Consider the following 19,026-nt stretch of genomic DNA (forward strand, 5'->3'; position numbering starts at 1 on the left):
TACACAGAAAACACTGCTTTATTGACTGCTTTTGCCAACACATTGAGGAATGCAAAGGGGTTTTTCCATAAGCAATGGGCCATGGTCCCAATGTGTATTAAAGCATACACTGTATCTAAACAGGATGAAAATAATGGCAGACAGAGCTATTCCAAGGCAACACAAATAGCATGCATAATACAGTCTCACACAGAACGAGTTTGATAACATTATATTGCTTTAAGGATTAACTAACATGGAAAATGTACAAAAAGGAGAAATAGGTTTTTGCATTAATGAAAAATACATTTTTTCTCTACAAAGGAATTTCTAATACAAGAAAATAAATATTGCAACATAAGCCAAAAATAATTTAAAATTGCTCTTTTCAATATATTTTCAATATTTCTCTTTTGTATTAACAAATGGCACATCACGTTCTTTGAAACAAAGAAAACAGAAGGGTTTCTCCTCCTGCGACATTCATATCGTTTCCTGTAACTGATGTGAAGTGAGTCTGTTTTGTGTGTGGAATGGTGCAAACTGTGGGGGGCTTTCTTTAAAGAACAACCAAACCTCACGCCCTGCCCTGCAGCAGCATCTTCCCGCTGGCAGCTGCTCCCGCATCCCGCTCCCACCTCCAGGCCGTTCTGCACCTCGCCCTGGGGCAAGCTCCATCAGGCAGCACGGATCCAATCCCCATCAAATAGGTGCAAGCAAACAAGCAAAAAAAAAAATTAAAATGAAGAAAAAATTTTACAAGTGGGTGTGGGGAAAATGGGTCTGTGGAATTGGGGCTGTCCTTGGGAACGCCCCGCAGCCACTGGGGCTGGGGCTGATGTTGGGGCCGTGCTCCACAATCAGAGCAGGATGCTATTTGCATCCCCTTCTCAACCACTGCTGCTTCTCCAAGGAAACGGGTGCTCTTACAGTGCAAATGGCGATTCCTGCAGTTTATACATCTTAAAAGACAACATTACCTTACTAAAATAAACCCTTTTAATTTTTTTTTCTTTCTATTAATTTCAAAATACATTTACAGTAACATCAAAAATACTTTCCTTGTGCGCTTTCTCTTCTGAATGCCAGGCTGCCCTGCTCCAGGGTGGTGGCGAGGACGCCCCGGGCAGGGGATGCACCAGGGCGGCCGCAGCCACCCCGTTGTGGTCCAGCACTTGCTCAGCCCCATGGCTCATGAGGGCTCCTTTTCTCCTGTCTATCCCCCCCACCCCATTCTTCTCCCCAGGCTTGAGGTGCCCCACCAGCCCCCTTGAGCTTTCCTCACCTAAACGCCGTCTCCTGACGGCAAAATCCGGTGCCTGATGTTTCGGAAGTGTTTCAGACTGTTTTATTGCCTGGTGCTGGTGGTGCCGGGTTGGTTGTTCTTTAAAGTCTCCCCCTTTTTGCTTTCCTGTACTGAGAAGACAAGTAGTGCAGAAGCTGATGAATGGAGCTGTGTACAGTGAAATTTGTGGATTGCTTTTTTATTTTTTAACCATAATTGAGTGAAGCACACGGAAGCAAGATTCATTAAAAGGCAGCATATTGATTATTGTTATGACTCTTATACTAGGATACTGTAGCTAAAGCTAGCAAGCCTGATAAGATAAACTAAGTCCTATTTACTGTATTTAACATTATCTGAACATACTGAGCCTTAATTAATGAGCAGATTTTCATTTCCAACCTCAATGGATTATGCTAATTTGTAACAAAGGTGGTTCCCGTTTTGTTGATTTTCTGGTTTTTTTCTCTTTTTTTTTTTTCTTTTTTTTTTCCAGCTAATAACTTGTGTAACCTTTTTTCCGTCTGAGGAAGATTTCTCCCCAGGCATGGTCAGTCTCAGCCAGGTTACTGTTGGCTTTAGCGAGGGCTGGGTGCAGGCGCTCAGCATCCGACCCGAACCCCCGCCGCTCGCCATGCCTGGGATGAGCTAGGCTGTCATCGCTTAGCTTTGCTGCAATTTTATCAATAATAAGGACTTTGGAAGGCTGATAAAGATGATCTACTCTAAAACATCAATCGAAGGAGTCTCAGAGTCTCAAAAGAAAGCTCACAGTGAAATGAGCAAAAAGCATTGGAAATCAAAACGGCAGGATGCGGTCTCGGAGCAGCAGCATCCCTCGGAGCAAGCTTGGAACCTAACGCCGCAGCAGTGTGTTATGAGTGTGTCTTTAGTCCTTTGTTGCTAAATAACTTCCGATTCTTTTCATACTGACTAGTTTCCGGTTTCTGGCTGTGCTGCTTGACTGTCAAAATATTCTTTGGCATCCACAAAATTGTTTGACTGATTGGTTTGACAATTGCAAGGGTTTTTTTGTTTAGTGATGGGTTTAACCGGTTGCAGAAGTGTCCCAGGTTTGGGTTGCTTTTTTTTTTAGTTTTTTTTTTTAAACATTTTTTATTTTTAAAAAACAACAACAACAAAAGTTTCAGTGAATTCCTTTTTTTTTTTTTTTTTTTTTGTTCCCTGAGCTCACACTGGGGTCACTCCAATAAAACACGTAGCACGACTTAACTGTGACCTTTGAAGCCAAAACCGAAGTAATGGTGCAATTAAGTGCAAACATGGAAATTCGCCTGACTTGTAGGTAACATGGGCTTTTAAACAACATTTAAGGCTTATTGGGGACGTTTTATGCATTAAATTATTGTAATATTTATAATGTCAGCTTCTGTGAATCACCCTCCCACAACGAGTCAACAGCTTGTAACAAGGATTTAAGGAATAATAATAATAAAAAAAAAAAAAGTGATGGGGAGGAATAAATTCACCATTTCCCTTGTAGCGTTTAGTAGGAAAACAAAATGGTGAAGGCAAGCGTTTCCATTTCCCCTTGGTGACAGTACGTTTGGCCTCGGGGCGAAGTGTTTCGTTGTGCAAAGGGGATTTCAAACAGTGGGACCACGGCAGCTGTTAGAGAGAAGCATGGGCAGAAAAAACTCGCTCAACCTCCCGGGTTAAACCACCCCCGACTCCCCACGCTGTTTTTAAAGGATGCTTCTCTCCCCCACCCTGCCCCACATTTCCATTTTCCAGCTTGCTAAAAGCTGACCAATTCACCTGAGTAAATCGCTTCAGTTTTTCTAGCAACCTCAACGGGGCCGACCCGCGGGGCAGCGACGGGGAGAAATTCTGCATCCTGGCCCCTGGACGGATCCCGACCAGATGGAAAGGTGAGGGGAAAAATAACAACCGAGGTTTGGGTTTTTTTCTTTTTTTCTAAAAATAGAAATGTAACATTGCTCTCTTCCACCCCAAGCGCTTTCCTCCAACAAGCTTTTTGTGCTTTAGTCATTATTTATTTTAGTATCATTTAATTTGCTTCCTCGTATCCGCGCACAAGGCGGGTACCTCCCCTCCCGCAGCCGGCCGCTACCGTACCCTGCGCTTGCTCCCTGCTCCGGGGGCAACCGTCCCGGGCAGAAATCTGCCCCTCGTTAAATAATGCCCATTAATTAAACTGTCATCCCTGCAGAAAGCACGGGTACCGGCACCCTCGGCATCGGTCCTGCCGGGCGCCGGCTTGTGTTCCCGGGAAGTGGGATCTGGCAGGGAGCCGGGGAGGGACCACACTGTCACGGTCATTGATGTCGATGAAGCTGAAGCTGTATCTCAGGCGTATAGAGAAGAGAAAGACAACAGTGCTGAATTTCCAACTATATACACATATTAAAAATCCCCCTTCCTACAATACCAGGCAGAAATTGGACATGGCAGTTGTAACTGGGTTGAGGCCTCATCGAGCTGGCGTGGTCGGGGAGGAGTTAGGATGCCAAGATGCTCATCCTGACGATGTCCTCACCGGCTGCATCCAGCTGGCCCCGCTGCGCCCTGCCGCTGCGGGACTCCCCGTCTGAGTCGCTCATCTCTGCGTCGGAGAAGTAGCCGTCCGTCTCGGCGTCGAAACGACGCAAGGGAGCTCCGCCAGCGCCGTCGGGCTTGGGGGGCTGCAACCTCCGAGTCCCTCGGCTCTCCTTTGGTAATTTGAACCGCACGATGGTTTTGGGGCTACCTACGGAGTCAGGCACTTTGGCCGCGGGGCTGAGCTCCGGCTGAGCGCAGCGCGGCGTCTCCTCCTCCTCCTCCTTGCTGATGCAGCCCCTCGCCCCGGTGGGGGGGTGAGGCTCGCCGGCTTTCGGGACACAGCCCTTTTTGGCCGCCTTTTTTGCCTCGCCCGTCCCTTTGCGGTCAGTGGGAAGCTTCACCGCCCCTTTCTCCGACTTGCTCGGTCTGGAATCTGGAGTGAAGGGCTTGGTGGCACCATCCGACAAGTTGCTGGCGTTGTTAGTCCAGGGCTCCGAGCTCTCCGGGTGGCTCCCAGCCACGGCGGGGGGGCTGCTCCGGGGCAGCTTTTTCTTAGTGTTCGTTCTTGTTTTGCTTTTCACTTTCTTTGTGGCCTCACTCTGCTTGAACGGGGATCGGAGGGAATGGTCCATCATGAAGCTCAGCAAGGTCTCCTCATCCTGGAGGAGCTCCTCGGAGAGGCCGGGGGTGCTGTCCTCGTGGTGGGCGTTGTTGAGGGACCACTCGCTCATCGCCATGTTCTCAGCAGTGATCTGGACCGACTGCGCCAACCAGCTGTTGAAGAAGGTCCCATCAATGGGGAAGGACGTTGACAAGCCTGGAAAAAAGAGAAAGGGGCAGATTGCCTCAGGAGCCAGGAACAGCCATACTGCCCTCGACACCTCCACCAACTTCACCAGAACTCCCCAGCACCGGAGAAATACTCAAAAGGTCAAATGTAACCACATCAGGAAACAGAAGGGGGTTTGCTCCAGCACTAATGCTGAATTTGGAGTTCACAGAGGTCACAACACAGCTAGGGTGGTCCCCCACATCCAACACTCCACAAACCTCCCCAAATCTGAACTGAGCATCCTTCTGCAGTGAAGATGCCAAGGCTCAACCCATGCCGAGGTTGAAAATGCATTCCCATGCAAAGGCAGCAGGCAAACAGTTCGGGTGTAAGCCTACAAATGTGGTGACTGCTACCAGAGCGGGACTTGGACCCAGGTAACGGGTTCCCCGGGGAGCAGCTGCCATGGGCCACCACCGAGCCAGGTGGCAGTGGGGTGATGGGACTGGGGCCAAGCCTGCATGCGAAGGCAGGGAGGGGGGGAGGCAGCTCTGAAAACATCTCCTAATACCGGAGAGGTGTGAAAACGGAGGAAGAGGAGCAGAGATGACGGGCTGGAACGGGAAAAGCTGGAAAACTTCCTAAGAATTATCTCTGAGAGCAAGAGCGAGCATTGTGGGCTGGGCTGGGTCTAATTAGCAACTGAGAAGGCGCACACTCACACAAGCACACGCGGTTTTAATCCCCATAACAGAAACCCACGGGTTCAACATTAGAGCTTGTTTTATGGATGAAGAAAAGATTAGGTTTGGTTTTTTATTTCAGGTAAGAGCTTTCTTTTTAAAGCGGTCAGTCTAGCAACAGAAGAGGGAAAGAGCAGCGGCACAGGCACGGTGACTCACACCTGCAATGTTTGCCAGCCTCACTGACAGCTTTGCATCACCCTCCCCCGTGAGGAGTGATATGGGAGGTGACCCTGCACCCCCACACTGTGTGGATGAGTGACCACAGCAGGGGTGACAAACAGAACACCATGCACAATGCCAGGGCTGCTCAAGGGCAGCACTGGGGAGGTTGGTCAGGTCAGATGCCCCCTCGAAGGTGACACTGTCAAGGTGGCAGTACTGCACCTTCTGGCAGGTCACCATGGTCCTTTTGGAGAAGACAGCCCCTGCCCTGGCACCAGCCCAGTGCCGGGGAGGAGAAGCAGGAGCAGGGATAAGCTCAGGGCACCGCGTGGTACCCAGGTGCCAAACAGCCCAAGGTCTCGCTGGCAAGGGCGCTGCCAGGCTCACCTTCCCCCAGCCCTCCTCAGGTGGCTGCAGCCCCAAGCGATGCTTCAAGCCCTGAACAAAACACAGGTTACAAAACCCTGGCAAAGCTTTGGGTCGGCTGCCTGGTTTCCCAGGCTCGCAGCAGTGCTGCCTGTCTCGGAGATACCCCAGCCCTCCATCATCTGATGGAATCTGTCCCAGAAAATCCAAAGTCCCTTTAGCAGAGAACAGCGCAGAGACAAGATGAGCACAAAAGCCCTGTTTCCAAAGGGGCTCCTGCTTAAGCCCAATGGCTTTGAGATGAACAAAAAGCAGCAGAGTCGGGGCAGGCAACGGGCAAAGCAGAGCAAGGCAGGGTGGCCCAGACCTCCCACAGAAATTCTCTGTACCCCCGGCAGGGTTTTATAGCACCCTCAGGCTGTCCAAGAGCCCCACGGGACCCACAGGGCAGCTGAGCATGTGTGGGCTCATCACGTCCTGCCCAGCATGCTGGCAGAGGTGACAGTGCTGGAGGAAGACAAACAAAAACCCAATTACGTCCCAAAAACATACACAGCTGTCAAAGATCTTGTCAAAAAAGATCTTTTTGTTCTGTTTTTTCCCTTCCCTCCCAGTGCTGTGGGCTGCTGAGCAGTGGTAGGTTGCAGCTGATGGAGAAGAGCCAGAGGTGGGTGAAGCATCCCCACAGCCAGGCTGCATCTCCTCACCCCCCGAACAAATTCAAGAGACCGGCCACGCTTTGTGCCTGTCCCCGGGTGCTCCCGGACCGCTGGCACCACCAGCATGACCACACAGCCCCAAACACTATATGCCATGGAAATGCACAGCCCACGTGCTGTACCGGCCATCAGCACACAGCGCAGAAGATACGGGAGGTCAGCCCTACTGCAGGTGGGTAAGTCTGATTTTATCACCGGAATGTGAAATCACGCTTCAGCAGCACATCACAGGTTTTGTAACACATTCTCCCAATCCGGGCACAAGCCCTGGGGGCTGGGGAGGGGATTTTACACCCCCTGCCCTGCTGGGGACCATGTCTCTGATGTGGTCTCTCCCACAGGACCCTGGTAATTCAGGCTGATGCCTGCAAAGGAGAAGGAAGAGGCTCCCACGGGTGTAACTAACTCCACCGTGTATGCGCAGGAGGGATCAGGGCTGGGACTCCCCAAAACAGGGAGCCTCCAGCAGCACGGGTCAGCTCTGCGCCCATAAAATCAGACTTACCCAGTTGTCCCAATACAGTTTCGTTGACTGATTTCCTTTTCTCTTTCTTCTCAGGACTACTTTTTCTACCATCTCTTCCTTTCCTTCTCGGGTCACTTTTCTTACCCTTTGTCTTCTTCCCAGTTTGTTCTGGCATTTTTTAGAAAAAAAGGAAAACTCCGTGTGAGACGAGGCATCAGGGATGCTGTGGTGAGCAAGTTCCCCTGGGACACACCCGTGGACTGGGGACCGGGACCAAACCTGCAAACAGCTCCAAGCCAAAGGGAAAACAGCGGCCGCTTTTTGGCCAGTTGTGGGCTAAGATCTCTGTACGTTAAGAAAATCTGAATCCTGTAGGTTATATAAAAAAGAGGTTTGGGCCTCGGACACGAACGTGGCGTGGCTGCAGGAGCAGTCCCGCTGGAGGCAGGGGACTTGCTGGAAACTCTCAGCCACTGACGTGTCCTCCTGGACCAGGGCTCTGGGGCGAGGACCTATGGGAGCAACCCCGAACCGCTTGGGCACTTCCAGGAGACATAGGGACCACCAAACCCAGTGATGTGTCACCCGTCACTGACACCAGCATCTCCCAGAGGGATTCAGCTGCAAAGCCAGTCTGACAGCAATGGCACTGGCAGTGTTTTAAAACAGACCTTGATTTGCTTAAACCTTTCGGCGACAGTAACTGCTCGAATCCATACAGTGGGGGGGTGAAAAAACCCACCCAAAGCTATAAAACTTAAGCAGTGTGTTGAACATAAGAAAATGGAGTAGGAAAGATGAGTGGCACTGCCTATGGAAAGCCAGGGATATAACTCTTAGCTATGTAGACATCCAGCTAAAAATCAATATATCCTAAATGGCTTTGAACTTGTACTGGATTTATTCCCCTTGGGTAAACAGGACAAACACCCTGTAAAAGTATGACTTACATTGCTAAGCAAAGTACTTAAACAGTTTTTACTTACTCCATTAGGTCATTCTCCCACAGAAGTCCATGCTCGATCTCCTATTAATTTTTAGAGGGGGAAGGATACTGCCCTTAAACCCCAGTGTGGGTGGTTGATGGAAGTGGAGATGAGAGATGCAGTTTTTCAGTCTGGCCCATAGGTTGAACCTGCACAAGCTGTGCAGCTATCAGAGCGATGATTTGAAGAAATAAATCAGTTTGTTGTGTCGGCCAGCAGCAGACCTGCAAACTGCCACAGCAGAGAGGCCGTGGACTGGAGGGGTCAGAGGGAGCAACCTCTGCTCTCCCCTGGCTGTGGCAGTGGAAATGTACTGGGTGAGCGGGGCAGGGAATTCACATTGCACCTGCCTGAGTCTGGATTAACAGAGGATTTATAGCCCTGGGGTTGCCCAGCCAGGAACCCCTCCTGACCAAAGGACTCATTGAAAGAAACAAAAGCAAAAGCAAAATTGGTATTTGCTACGTTCCTGCCAAATAACTGGAGAAAGGCAGACACATTTTTCACTTCGCTTACAAAATAAAAATCTAACTTTGTTTAGACAGCACAATGGGGCTAAAGAGAAACCCGAGCAGTACTTTTTGAAGAGCAACCTGTCAAAATAGTAGCTGTGTTTCAAAGCCAGACAGTGTTTACTTTCCACTCCATGCAAGAAAAATACAGGGGAGAGAGGTGGGTTCATTTTACACGGGCAGTTCTCACTAATTTTATTAAAAATCTCCTGCTTAAATGATCATTTGTCAGCAGGAAAAATAAATCCCTCCAGTTCTGAGTTTTATGTGGGAGCCATTCCAAAAAAATGGTGCCAAACCCATCTTTGAAATAACCCCAACAGATTTCAGTCCATGACTACCGTAACAGCAGTTAAAAACTGGCCCCATCCAGGCAAAATACTGCACTTGGTCCTTTATCCAAGAAACCCCAGGGATGCAGAGCAGCCCGGCTGGGAGCTGTGCAGAGAGGGTGCTACAGGAACCGTCCCCCCACTTTCAAACCAGCCAGCACTCTATAATGATGGGAAAGGCAGCAGGGAGCTGGGTGCTGAGTATCTTTAGCTCTAAGCATCATCAGTTGGCAGGGAGGAGGCTTAGCAAACGTGTGGGTGTTGGGAGCACTTGGGAGCATCGGGGTCTGTAACGGTGTGGTCGGGGTGGGACCAGGATGACAGCTAGGGGCTGAAGCAGAAAATAAACACAACACTGCTTTCCACGGCTCTGCCATGCACTGCCATGCACAGGCACGGCTGTGAAAGCTGGAGCCTGAGCCCTCCTCTGATCCCGCTTATCCCAGCCGCCCCCCCGGGCAGTGCTGCCGGTGGCCCCAGTGCCGGCGCTTGCCGTCGGGTAGCACTGGGAGCTCAGCGTCAGGACCATGTGCTGCACCGGGGAGCACGTACGTACTGATGCTGTGCTCTTGCCTGCGCTATGGCTGTCACAGCTAACCTGAACACCCTCTCTCCCCACGTTTGGGATCGCAACTTATGGCTTGATGCTACGTCCCGGCAAGGGAACTCCTCCCGAGCTCGGGAGACCCTGTGCACCGATGGTGAAAGGCACTCGGGTCCCTAAAGTGCCCTGGCACTGGAAGGACCCAGATGATCAAACCACCTGGAGATCCCAGGATCAAATTCCCACAGCCGGTCCCTTTCCCTGGCAGCAGCAACTTGTGGGAGCCAGGTCCCAGCGGCAGCAGCCGCTGCTTAGGCTCAATCAAAAAGCCCGTCCTGGGAGAGATGACCAGCTCAGCTCCATCAGTTCAGAGCAGAAAACAAACCGGCAAACGCCAGCCATCTGGGGCAGGAGTGAAGAACTTTGCACCAAAACATATGAATCCCCCCCCAGCCTGCAGAGCAACTGCCACCTGGGCTGCCCTGTCACCACGGCTGCTCTGGTCGCTCACCTCCAGGCAGAACCAACAGCAGGTACGGGCAGTCAGGGCAGCCACGCTCCCCCTGCCCCGAGCACACCCACAACGTTTCCAGGAAGGGCGATTGCACCGCGCCGAGCCGGCGGTGCAGACAGCCCCGAAACGTGCCTGGCAGAGCCCCCCCCACAGCTCCTCGCCAGTCAGCACCCCACCCCACCGGAGGGTCCCAGCTCACCCCTCCCAGCCCACCGCGGGAGGAGCTGCCGGCTCCCACCCCATCGCTGCGTTAGAGGGTCAGGCACGCACTGGAGCTGGGGCTCCCCAGGGTGTTTTGGGGAACGCAGGTCCCCAAGGGCATTTCCACCCGTCTAACAGCCTGTCTGCAATGGAGGTGAGCTCAGCAAGCCTTCCTGGCCAAATACCCTGTGCCCCCCAAGAGCTCCAAACGCTACACTGGGTTCGCCCAGCTGAACTGGAGCATCACAAGGCTCCCTGGATCCCCTCAAACCCACAGAGCCCAGCAGCAACAGCGCACGGCAGCTGCCTTCAGGATCTGAGTTTCTTGTTCATCTTTTATCCACCTGCTATTCCCGAGCTGGACCTGCTGCCCCACCACCCTCCCACTGCTGGGAGCACCAGCCGGCACGAATTCCCCGGGTGCCAGGGAATGGCTCTTGGGATACGCGACGTGGGGTCTCTGGCTGGGGGGAACAGCTGGGAACACCATTCTGTGTGTGTCCAGGCTGGTGACCCCTATCACTGGTTCAGCGAGGACATATGGAGCAGCACACAGTGTCACTAATCTGTGTCACAGGGAGCAAGGACCCACATCTCCCCAGAGCACACCCTGGGGTCCCGGCCACCCCTGCCCACGCTGCCGCCTGCCTCTGGCCATCGAGAGGAATTTGCACAGGCTCCAGGTCACAAACATCTCAACGTACACATTTCTCAGCCTCCAAAACTTCAGTCAAAGGAAACCTTTGTCTAGGAAAGCTCAGCCCAGACGGTTTCTGAAGAAACCTCAACCGTGTGATGGCTTCAAACACAACTCCAGAGCCACAAACACAACAACCATTGGAAAATCCTGCCAAAGCACCAGATGCTGCTGCTGGAAAAACAGTTCTGCAGCCATGGGGTTTGCTCTGCCCTGTCACCAAAGGGAAAGGAAGAGGGAGGAGGAGCTGTGGGCTCCGGCACCACTTGTGCAAAAGGAAAAAAAAAATAGGACAGAAGGAAAGCAACTTTATTTCAGCTCCTTGATAAAAGCTGCCAGAGGCTTTGCATGCAGTAGAGTGATGTTCTCCACTAACAGGTATCCGGAGCTGAAAACTGCAGCTGACCAGAGCAAAAGGAGCTTGTCTCTAGGAGCAACAGACATCCCACCAACAGCTTAACCTTGGGTTCTTGACAGAGCCAAAGGCATCTGCAAAGAGTCCAAAGTGGGCGCTGCTGCCCTGTGCCAGGGAGCCAGCTGCTGTGCATCAGCCCCAGCCTCAGCAGCCCCGTGCCCAGGATTTGCCATCTCCTCCCAAACAGCTCCATCTCCGGGAAATTCGCCAAAACACTGCCTTAGCATCACCACCTAACCAAACGCTGGGTCCTTCCAAGTGATTCCCAGGGAGAGGAGGATCGAGAGGGATCTGTGGGAACAAGGAGCTCCGACACTCCGCTCACCCAGGGTATGGCTTTATCGTGTGCTTCTGAACGAAACTGGAGATGGGCAAAGAGTCAACATACGAACTGTGCTTAAATAACAGCGCAGGGGGGACAGCTCTGGTTTCCCGGGGTGGGGATCTGAGGCTTGGGCACCAGTTTTGGGCTTCAGGATGGCAGGGACGGCATCTGTGAGAACAAGCTCTGGTAAGTGGTACTGACCTGGGTAAAGGTCTTTCTCAATAAGCTTCATCTGGAGATGGAAGATCTGCTCCTGCAGTTTACAAATGGTGTGTTTCATTTTCTCCCGTCTCGTCACCATGTAACAGAGATTTCTAACCTACAGAAACACAAGAAACAGCATCTGGTTTAGGCAGGGTCAAAGCAGGTCTCCTCACGCTGCGTCACTGCTTCTGCCGCCCAGGGAAATCCCTGCTTCCCCGGATTCAGTCCTCTTCATCTCACCATCATCTGTGCCACACCAAAACTCCTACCAGGGCTCTTTAGATGCGCCAGGACTAGAGATGGGGGTTCTTGAGCCAAACTGCGTAACATGTATCTGGGAAAAACCGTGCAGTGCATAATTCAAAGCCTGAATCTCACTGTTCTGGCTCTGACAGCCAGGACCCATGGGGGGTAAGGAAGGCTGGCCGGCTTCTCCAGCCCGTGCACTGGTCATGCAGATGCTGTAAGGAATCTCAGGATCTCCAGAGATGTGGCTCCACTCACCCCAGCAGCACATCTCTCTTGTAGCACCAAGTGCTCCTGCCAAGCCCTGCAGACCTGGGTGCCAGGGGCACCCACCCCAAAGCAGAGCAGCTGCCTTGGAGACCCCAGCCAAGGCTCCACCAGCCTCTGCCCTGGCACGAGGGACAGCTCAGCTACCAGTGTTACCAGTGCCTGGGGCAGCAGCGAGCTGATACATTGTGCCCAGGGGGCTGGGGCAGCCCCAGGTCCAAAGCTCTGCCCACGCAGGGGTCCACATAGGATGCTACAGGTAGCAGAGTCTCTCTCTCTCTCTCCTGTCTTCCTCTGAGCACAAAAATTAAGCAAGTTGATCTTCACCTTCTCCCATCCAAGACTGGAGTGCACAGGCAGGGTTTGCCCTCTGGCATCAGTGCCTTCCGGGGCACAAAGTCAGCCCCAGTAACACAGCACACAGGGAGTCAAACGGGGCCGAGTGTGCTGCTAATCTGCTCTGATTATTCAGGATTAACTTTCAGTACTTGTTGCAGCACATCCTTTAACTCTGCTGTTGATACACATCGGCACACAATGTGACCAGGACCCATAAAATGGGAACAGAGCCAGGAGAAACAGGTAAATTATTTTGTAATCTTACCGAGGTACAGCAATGGTGTGGATGCACAGGCTGTTTTAATCTCCTGTTAATTTTCACAGATCTAATGAAGAAGTTAATGTCTCTAAAGGACTTGTTCCCATCTCAGAAGGGAAGGTGCTGTAGAAGGAGCATTATAAGTTATGCAAAAGCCCAGCAGACGCACAGAGCCCCCAGCATCTGAGCATCATGCTGAGCCCCCAGCCCAGCAGCTGCATCACACACGTGCCCTGTTCACACCTGCCATGGAAGCCTGCACAAAAAAATGCCAAACACTAAGCAGGACCTTGGTGCCCTGGGTCAACGCGCCAGTTCTCATCCACAAATTGCTCCTTTTGCAGGCAGGGAGAGACCCTCTTCCCACAGAGCCCTGATGCGACGTGCAGGGAAGGGGCACAGAGATGCCCGTATGAGGCTGCCTGTCTCCTGAACTAGAGCCTCACAAAACTGCCTGTTGGACTAAAGCAAATGCTAGGACAGAACATGAAAAATACAGCAAAATATCCAGGTGGTGCTGGCCCAGGTCCGCAGCTGGTGCAGCCCCCCTGCCCCAGACCTAGCCCCTCTGTACGGTTACTCACACTTGCTCCACATCTACCTGCAGATCACTGGTGCATTTTGTCCCAGTTCAAGAAATTTTATTAACCAGGCGGGAAGCCCTAAATGCAAACAGCAAAGCACAAGACAGAAATCCTGGCGTGAGCTAGCACAGCAGCGGTTAAACCTCGCTCATCACAGGGGGTTGCTGATAAACACCCCCAGCAGCCCAAGATGACAGAGCTACCATGTGACACCCGCTGGCATCGGCCTTGTGACGAATTTCAGTGCCGTGCTTTTTGCCAGCCCCGTGTAAGGGTGGCTGGAGAGCCAGGCTCTGTCACCATGGCTGCAGTGGGGACTGAGGCTCCTGGAGGGAACGGAGGGTTTCAGCTGTGAAACAGAAAATGCTGTTGGCAGCGAACAGGATTTGACAGCATTTACTCAGCTTCCTGATGCTCTAAAGAGCAAACCCGCCTGTGATAAGGTAAGGAGGAGGTGGCTTGAATGGAGGCACGGGCAGTAACTGGAAGGGTATGTCCACACTTGCTCCTATGTCTCCGATTCCTCCCCCTCCTCATCCTCAAACCCCTCTCTGCAGAGGGAGCTGGGGCATTTCCAGGCTTGGGGGACTGTCCCTGTGGGGTCGGGAGCCTCTGTGCCTCCCACAGGGACAGAGCAAGCCAGGACATTGTCCCACGCTTACCTGACGCCTGCCACCACAGGCTGGGAAGGCAGCAGGATGACTGTGGCCATCCCCTGACGGCACTGGTCTTACCTAAGGACAATTTGGAAACACGAATACAGGAGAAAAGGCTGCCTTTTTTATTGTTGAATCCCCCAGCTGTAAATACAAAAGAGCAAGCTATATGCTGCATATTTTACTACGTTCTCTTTTTTTTGTTCTGGATTGGAGAAAACATCAAACTGAAATTTCTTTATGAGGAAAACAACTGCCTCTGGCAACCTGCATCTCAAAGTGTTTGGCGGTCTCTCTTCTCTATGATTTGATATTCCTGGAAGAAAACATTGCTTGTGCTCTGCTTAGAGACTGCTGGTATTTACACACACTTACATGGCTAAACACCAGCCAGCGCTGCTTCCCCAAGCCAAGCTTAGATGCTGGTATGAAAGCCTGGAAACTACAGCTTTTTGTTAGAGCTAATTTAAACAACCAGTCCTTGGAAAAGGCTTTTTTTTTTAAAAAAAAAAAAAACAACAACCAAAAAAAACAAAAATGAAAAGAGGGTTAAAAACAGTCAGAAAGAAAACAGGGGGATCGTATCAGGATTCCTGGGCAATACCTTTAATTTGCTGACACCGTGAAGTGTAGAAATGACAGTGGTTAAGAGAGGGCAGAGGGAAAGGCCATCACCCTGGCTGTCCCCACATCACCTGCCTTGCTGTTTTTGCCTCCCCAGCTCTTGGATCCAGATACCAGTATCAGCCCTGAAATCACAACCAATCCTGACAGATTAATTGCTGAAAACACTAAAATCAAATGTGATGCTCCACCGACACCCTCTGAAAGCCATCCCTCCTGGCTGCTCTTCTCCAGCCCCTGTCTGGTGTGATGCCTCACTGCCTGCCAGCAAAACGGGGCAGCTGTGAGCGGCGCTGACGGACAGGATCAGATACCTGGGATGCACTGGCAGCAATCGGATTTAGACCCGTATCACCCATCTGAGCACCGGACTTTGATCCAGCCAGTGTTTATTGTTCCTCCTCTTGGAAGCAGAGCAAACAAACAGCTCTTCCAGGGCCAGGCAGTGAAACCTGGCAGGGAGTTGCTAAGCAGAGGCTGAACGCCGATGGGGAATGACCCCACGAAGCCTGGAGGCAGCTCTGGAAAATGCAAAATCTGGTAAAACATGTAGTTTTGACACAAAGATATCAAAGAGAAGCTGCCGTGCCGTTGTCTTTGAATTAGGCAGTTCCTGGAGCAAAGCACTGTACCCGGAGACGCACAGTGGTTCACTGCAGCCGGGAGAAGTCAAGCTGGGAGCAAGTGGAAGCAGAGCGAGGCAGCCTGGTTTAGATTTACAATATAGAGAAGCAGATGAAGGAACAAAGTGAGATGAACTTGACGCCCTCGGATCCGGCAGCTGCAGCCTGTTGCCTGCAGCTTGGTACTGGAGACCCGTTAACGGCGGCACCAGCCCAGGCCAGGGGCAGAGATGGAAACATGACGCAGGAAAGGCAGGGGCCAAGGAGGGACAGTCTGGCAGAGCGACGGCAATGATGTACGCAGGGATGAAGGTTGCTACGGCCACAGAAGGGAGACCAGTGGTTTGAGATCTGACTGCTTTTACACAGGAGAAGGCTCTCGGGCTCCGAGACCCACCGGGAGAAGTGGGTGCAGCAAGGGACCAGTGAGCTGGTCCACAGACACGACTAGAGCGCTCACCCGCACCACCTTTCTCCCCATGGGTTACATTATACCACAGACCCACAGCAGCCTGGAGAGAGAGTTCAGGGGTAGCTATGCAGGGGCAGCATCACCATCACCTTTACCTCCCAAGGAACAGCATGTCCCCTGCAGCACCACATCTCCCCTGCTCAGGGCACCGTGGCACCACCTCCACCAGGTCAAAGCAACGCTGTTTTCCTGCTTTCCTCCTTCCTCACCTGCTCCCAGAGACCTCCTGAGCCCTGCCACGGCTTTTGCACCTGGGGTGGGTGGTCAGGCAGGGGTCATGGCTTCACCCCTCTGGCAGGAGCAGGAGAGGGGGGACACCAGGCAGGGCTCCGGTTTTAGGTAGAGGAGGAGAGGGAGCTTGGCCCTGCATGCCAGCCTCGGCAGCCCTGCCCTGCCTGCCCCCATCCCACTGCTGCCCTGTGCTACGCCCCTGTGCCCCTCCTGCAGCAGCACTACTGCACCCGTCCCCTCGCCTGCCTGCTCTGCCAGCTCATTCTGGGTGCTGTGCTTCTTCCCTTCACTGCTTCTCGCCTTCGCCACCCCTCCTCCTCACCAGCCTGCCTCTGCCCCATCCCTGCTCCTTCCCTCTGTGCAGCCATGGCAGCCAAATCCGCAGGCAGACAGCATGGTGCGGCAGTGAGCACAGCCCGGGGGGCTCCGGCACCGCGGCTCCACCGATGCCTGCTCTCCCCCAAAAGCTGCCGTGGAGACGGCTGCTGCCTCCCCTGTGCACGGATGCCCTGCACTGCGGGAGCTGCGGGTGCCTGCATCCCCTGTCTGCATCCTCCGTCTGCATCCTCCCGCATGGCTCTGCCTCCGCCGGCAGCTCCCCGAGGAGCCGACCCATTTTTGGCTGCGGCAGGGCAGGGAATGCCCACTCCCACTCCCGCCGGCCCAGCCGCTCAATCCTGCCATTCACCCTTCTTTGCTGTTTAATATAAGTAAATAATTAAGTGTTCCTGTGCCTTGCTGCTGGAAAGCATCCGAGGGGCAGCACAGGATAGCTCTGTGGCCTGAGACTAATAAAATATAGTGAATATCAGCTGCAGCATCATCTGCCTCCCATCCTCCCAGCCCTGCAGAGGCACCTCTCCCCACAACTTGTTCTTCTGAACCCCCAGCTGGGACGGCCACTAACTTGTTTCATCAGTGTCAGTGTTTCGGCAGTGATGATACCTGCATGCTGAGCACCGTTACTCTTCCGAATAATGCTCTAGATGGAGGGGCGCAACTGCTAGGGGAGACCAGCTGAGCCAGGAGCAACAGGGCTGGTGCTGTCTATAGGCACCAGCAGACAATAAAGCAGCCCTGACAGAGCATATGGGTACACCACTGAAGGACAAGCTGTACTCACCCTCTCCAGGTCTTGCCTGAGGTGCATGAAGAGCTTTAGGCGTCGGTAGAGAACGTCCTGTTCTTGCTGGGCCAAGTTGTCCACTTCATCTGTTTTTGGTGTCAGCAGCGGTTTGTTGGAATTTGCTTTCCTCTTCAGCTTCCAGTACTGGTAGACAAAATCCACCAGCGATTCACTTAAGTCAAGGTTCTCTGCCACCTCCGAAGGCTTCACGAGTTCATAGAAGTCCTCCTCCAGCTGCTGGAGCTTCTGCTTTCGCAGCGTGACCTTCTCCAAGTCCAGCTGGGCTTGGTCGGGTTCTGTCCGCGCCTCCTCAGGCAACTTGGTGGCACCGGTGCTGTGCTCAAGGCAGAAGGACTTGAACTTCACTTCATCGTTGTCTGCTAGAATAGTCCGCATGTCGAGGTTGTGGTCGAAGGCGCAGGTGACGTGGAATGCGGTGACGCAGGCGGGCATGGAGCACTGTGGGGAGAAGGACAGGGCTTACGGCCAGGGCAAAGCACCATCGGTGGGGGGGGTGCTTACCAACACAATGGGACACCAAGTGCTTGCTACAAACCCGGTGACAACCATGCAGTGACAACACCTACCATGAAGCGATGGATGCTCCACAAGAGGTACTCCTTACGGAGAAACACCTGGATTGCCCAAGTCTTAGACACCCATGAGCCAGACACCATAAACCCAAGCAGAAGAAACCCAGGGTTCACTATCAGCAGGCACCTTCCCACCTTACCTGCTTTAGTCCTTCTCTGTGACGGGCCCTGCTCGACTGTCACCCACCATAAACGGGAGCTTCCAATGGTTCTTCCAACAAGATGTGGCAACAGGCAAAGACAACAGCATGGGCTAACGGGATGCTCAAAGACTGCCAATGGATTTCTCCTGATGGAGAAATTTTCATCTGTATTTCACCATTAAACTGCTCCACTCTGTTACCACATCTAAAGCTCAGATGCCACGTTCACTGAAAACATCCAGAGTATGTCAAGGTTTGTGAGTGAATGTGGCATCTCAGAAGCAGCCAGTGCTCCCGGAACACGATGCCTTTCTCCTCTGGAAATTACACAGCCTCTAATTAGCTCCATTAAAAAAAGAAGAAAGAAAAAAAAAGCAACTCAGCATATACAGAGCAAAACATCACAAAATGAACTTTTTAGAACTGGTACAGTGGCTACAGTGTTGTCAAACTTGTATTGGATTAATTTTTTAATGATTTCCCTAACTTACCTCAGGCTTAAATTACTTTGGATCCCACAGGCAACAAATCTCAGCCTGGTTTCCTACAGAGAACCACCCCCAGCCAGCACGGTGCCTGTGTCCACACCAGCACCCTCTCCCCCTCTACTCATTAACCAGTTTTTAATGGCTCAGAGTGTCAGGTAATTATTTCAGCCATAACCCATACAAAATCAGTCTACTCCAGCTGCTAATGACCAGTTAAACTGCAATAATGAGGCATTTTAAGTGGGCTATTACTGTAGGCACCATATTTTGGCATTTACAGAAGAATTGTTCTTGTGGGGGATGAAGATGTAGCTGTGGCCTGAAGGACCAGGCAGAGGCATATGAAACTTCCTGGATGTTGATGACAAACCATTCGGTTTTAGTGGGGCTCTGCTGCACTTGAATTCTCAAAAAGAAAAAAAAATAGTAAATTTCTGGTAGTAGTTGAGGAACAGAAGTTTTATGGCTTTTTATCTTCATCCCATCAGCCCTGAATTCCTGCTCAGTCACCCAGCATGTGAACTTTTGACTTTGCTGCTTTTAGATATTTTCCCTTGACTTTGTTTATGTATCTGCTGGTGCTTATGAAAGCGAGAGACTTGCGCGGCTGCCAGGGCCAAGAAAAGC

At 52.1% G+C, this 19,026-nt stretch overlaps 1 protein-coding gene across 4 annotated transcripts in view; it reads right to left on the minus strand.

Moving 5' to 3' along the window:
• JADE2 (jade family PHD finger 2) overlaps nucleotides 1-19,026 on the minus strand; it is an 84,008-nt gene continuing 64,982 nt past the window's right edge. For 2 of the 4 annotated variants that reach the window (XM_056348343.1, XM_056348342.1), the window contains exons 9-12: nucleotides 17,173-17,634; nucleotides 11,746-11,863; nucleotides 7,058-7,186; nucleotides 1-4,604 (exon numbers count right to left, since the gene is read on the minus strand). In XM_056348343.1, the coding sequence (XP_056204318.1) occupies nucleotides 3,748-4,604; nucleotides 7,058-7,186; nucleotides 11,746-11,863; nucleotides 17,173-17,634 (1,566 nt within the window). In that variant the 3' untranslated portion in view covers nucleotides 1-3,747. The remainder of the gene's footprint in view (nucleotides 4,605-7,057; nucleotides 7,187-11,745; nucleotides 11,864-17,172; nucleotides 17,635-19,026) is intronic. The other 2 variants (XM_056348344.1, XM_056348345.1) reach the window with 2 other exon arrangements.

Source organism: Falco biarmicus, chromosome 8, assembly GCF_023638135.1.
Source record: "Falco biarmicus isolate bFalBia1 chromosome 8, bFalBia1.pri, whole genome shotgun sequence".
In the NCBI taxonomy this organism is placed as follows: domain Eukaryota; kingdom Metazoa; phylum Chordata; class Aves; order Falconiformes; family Falconidae; genus Falco; species Falco biarmicus.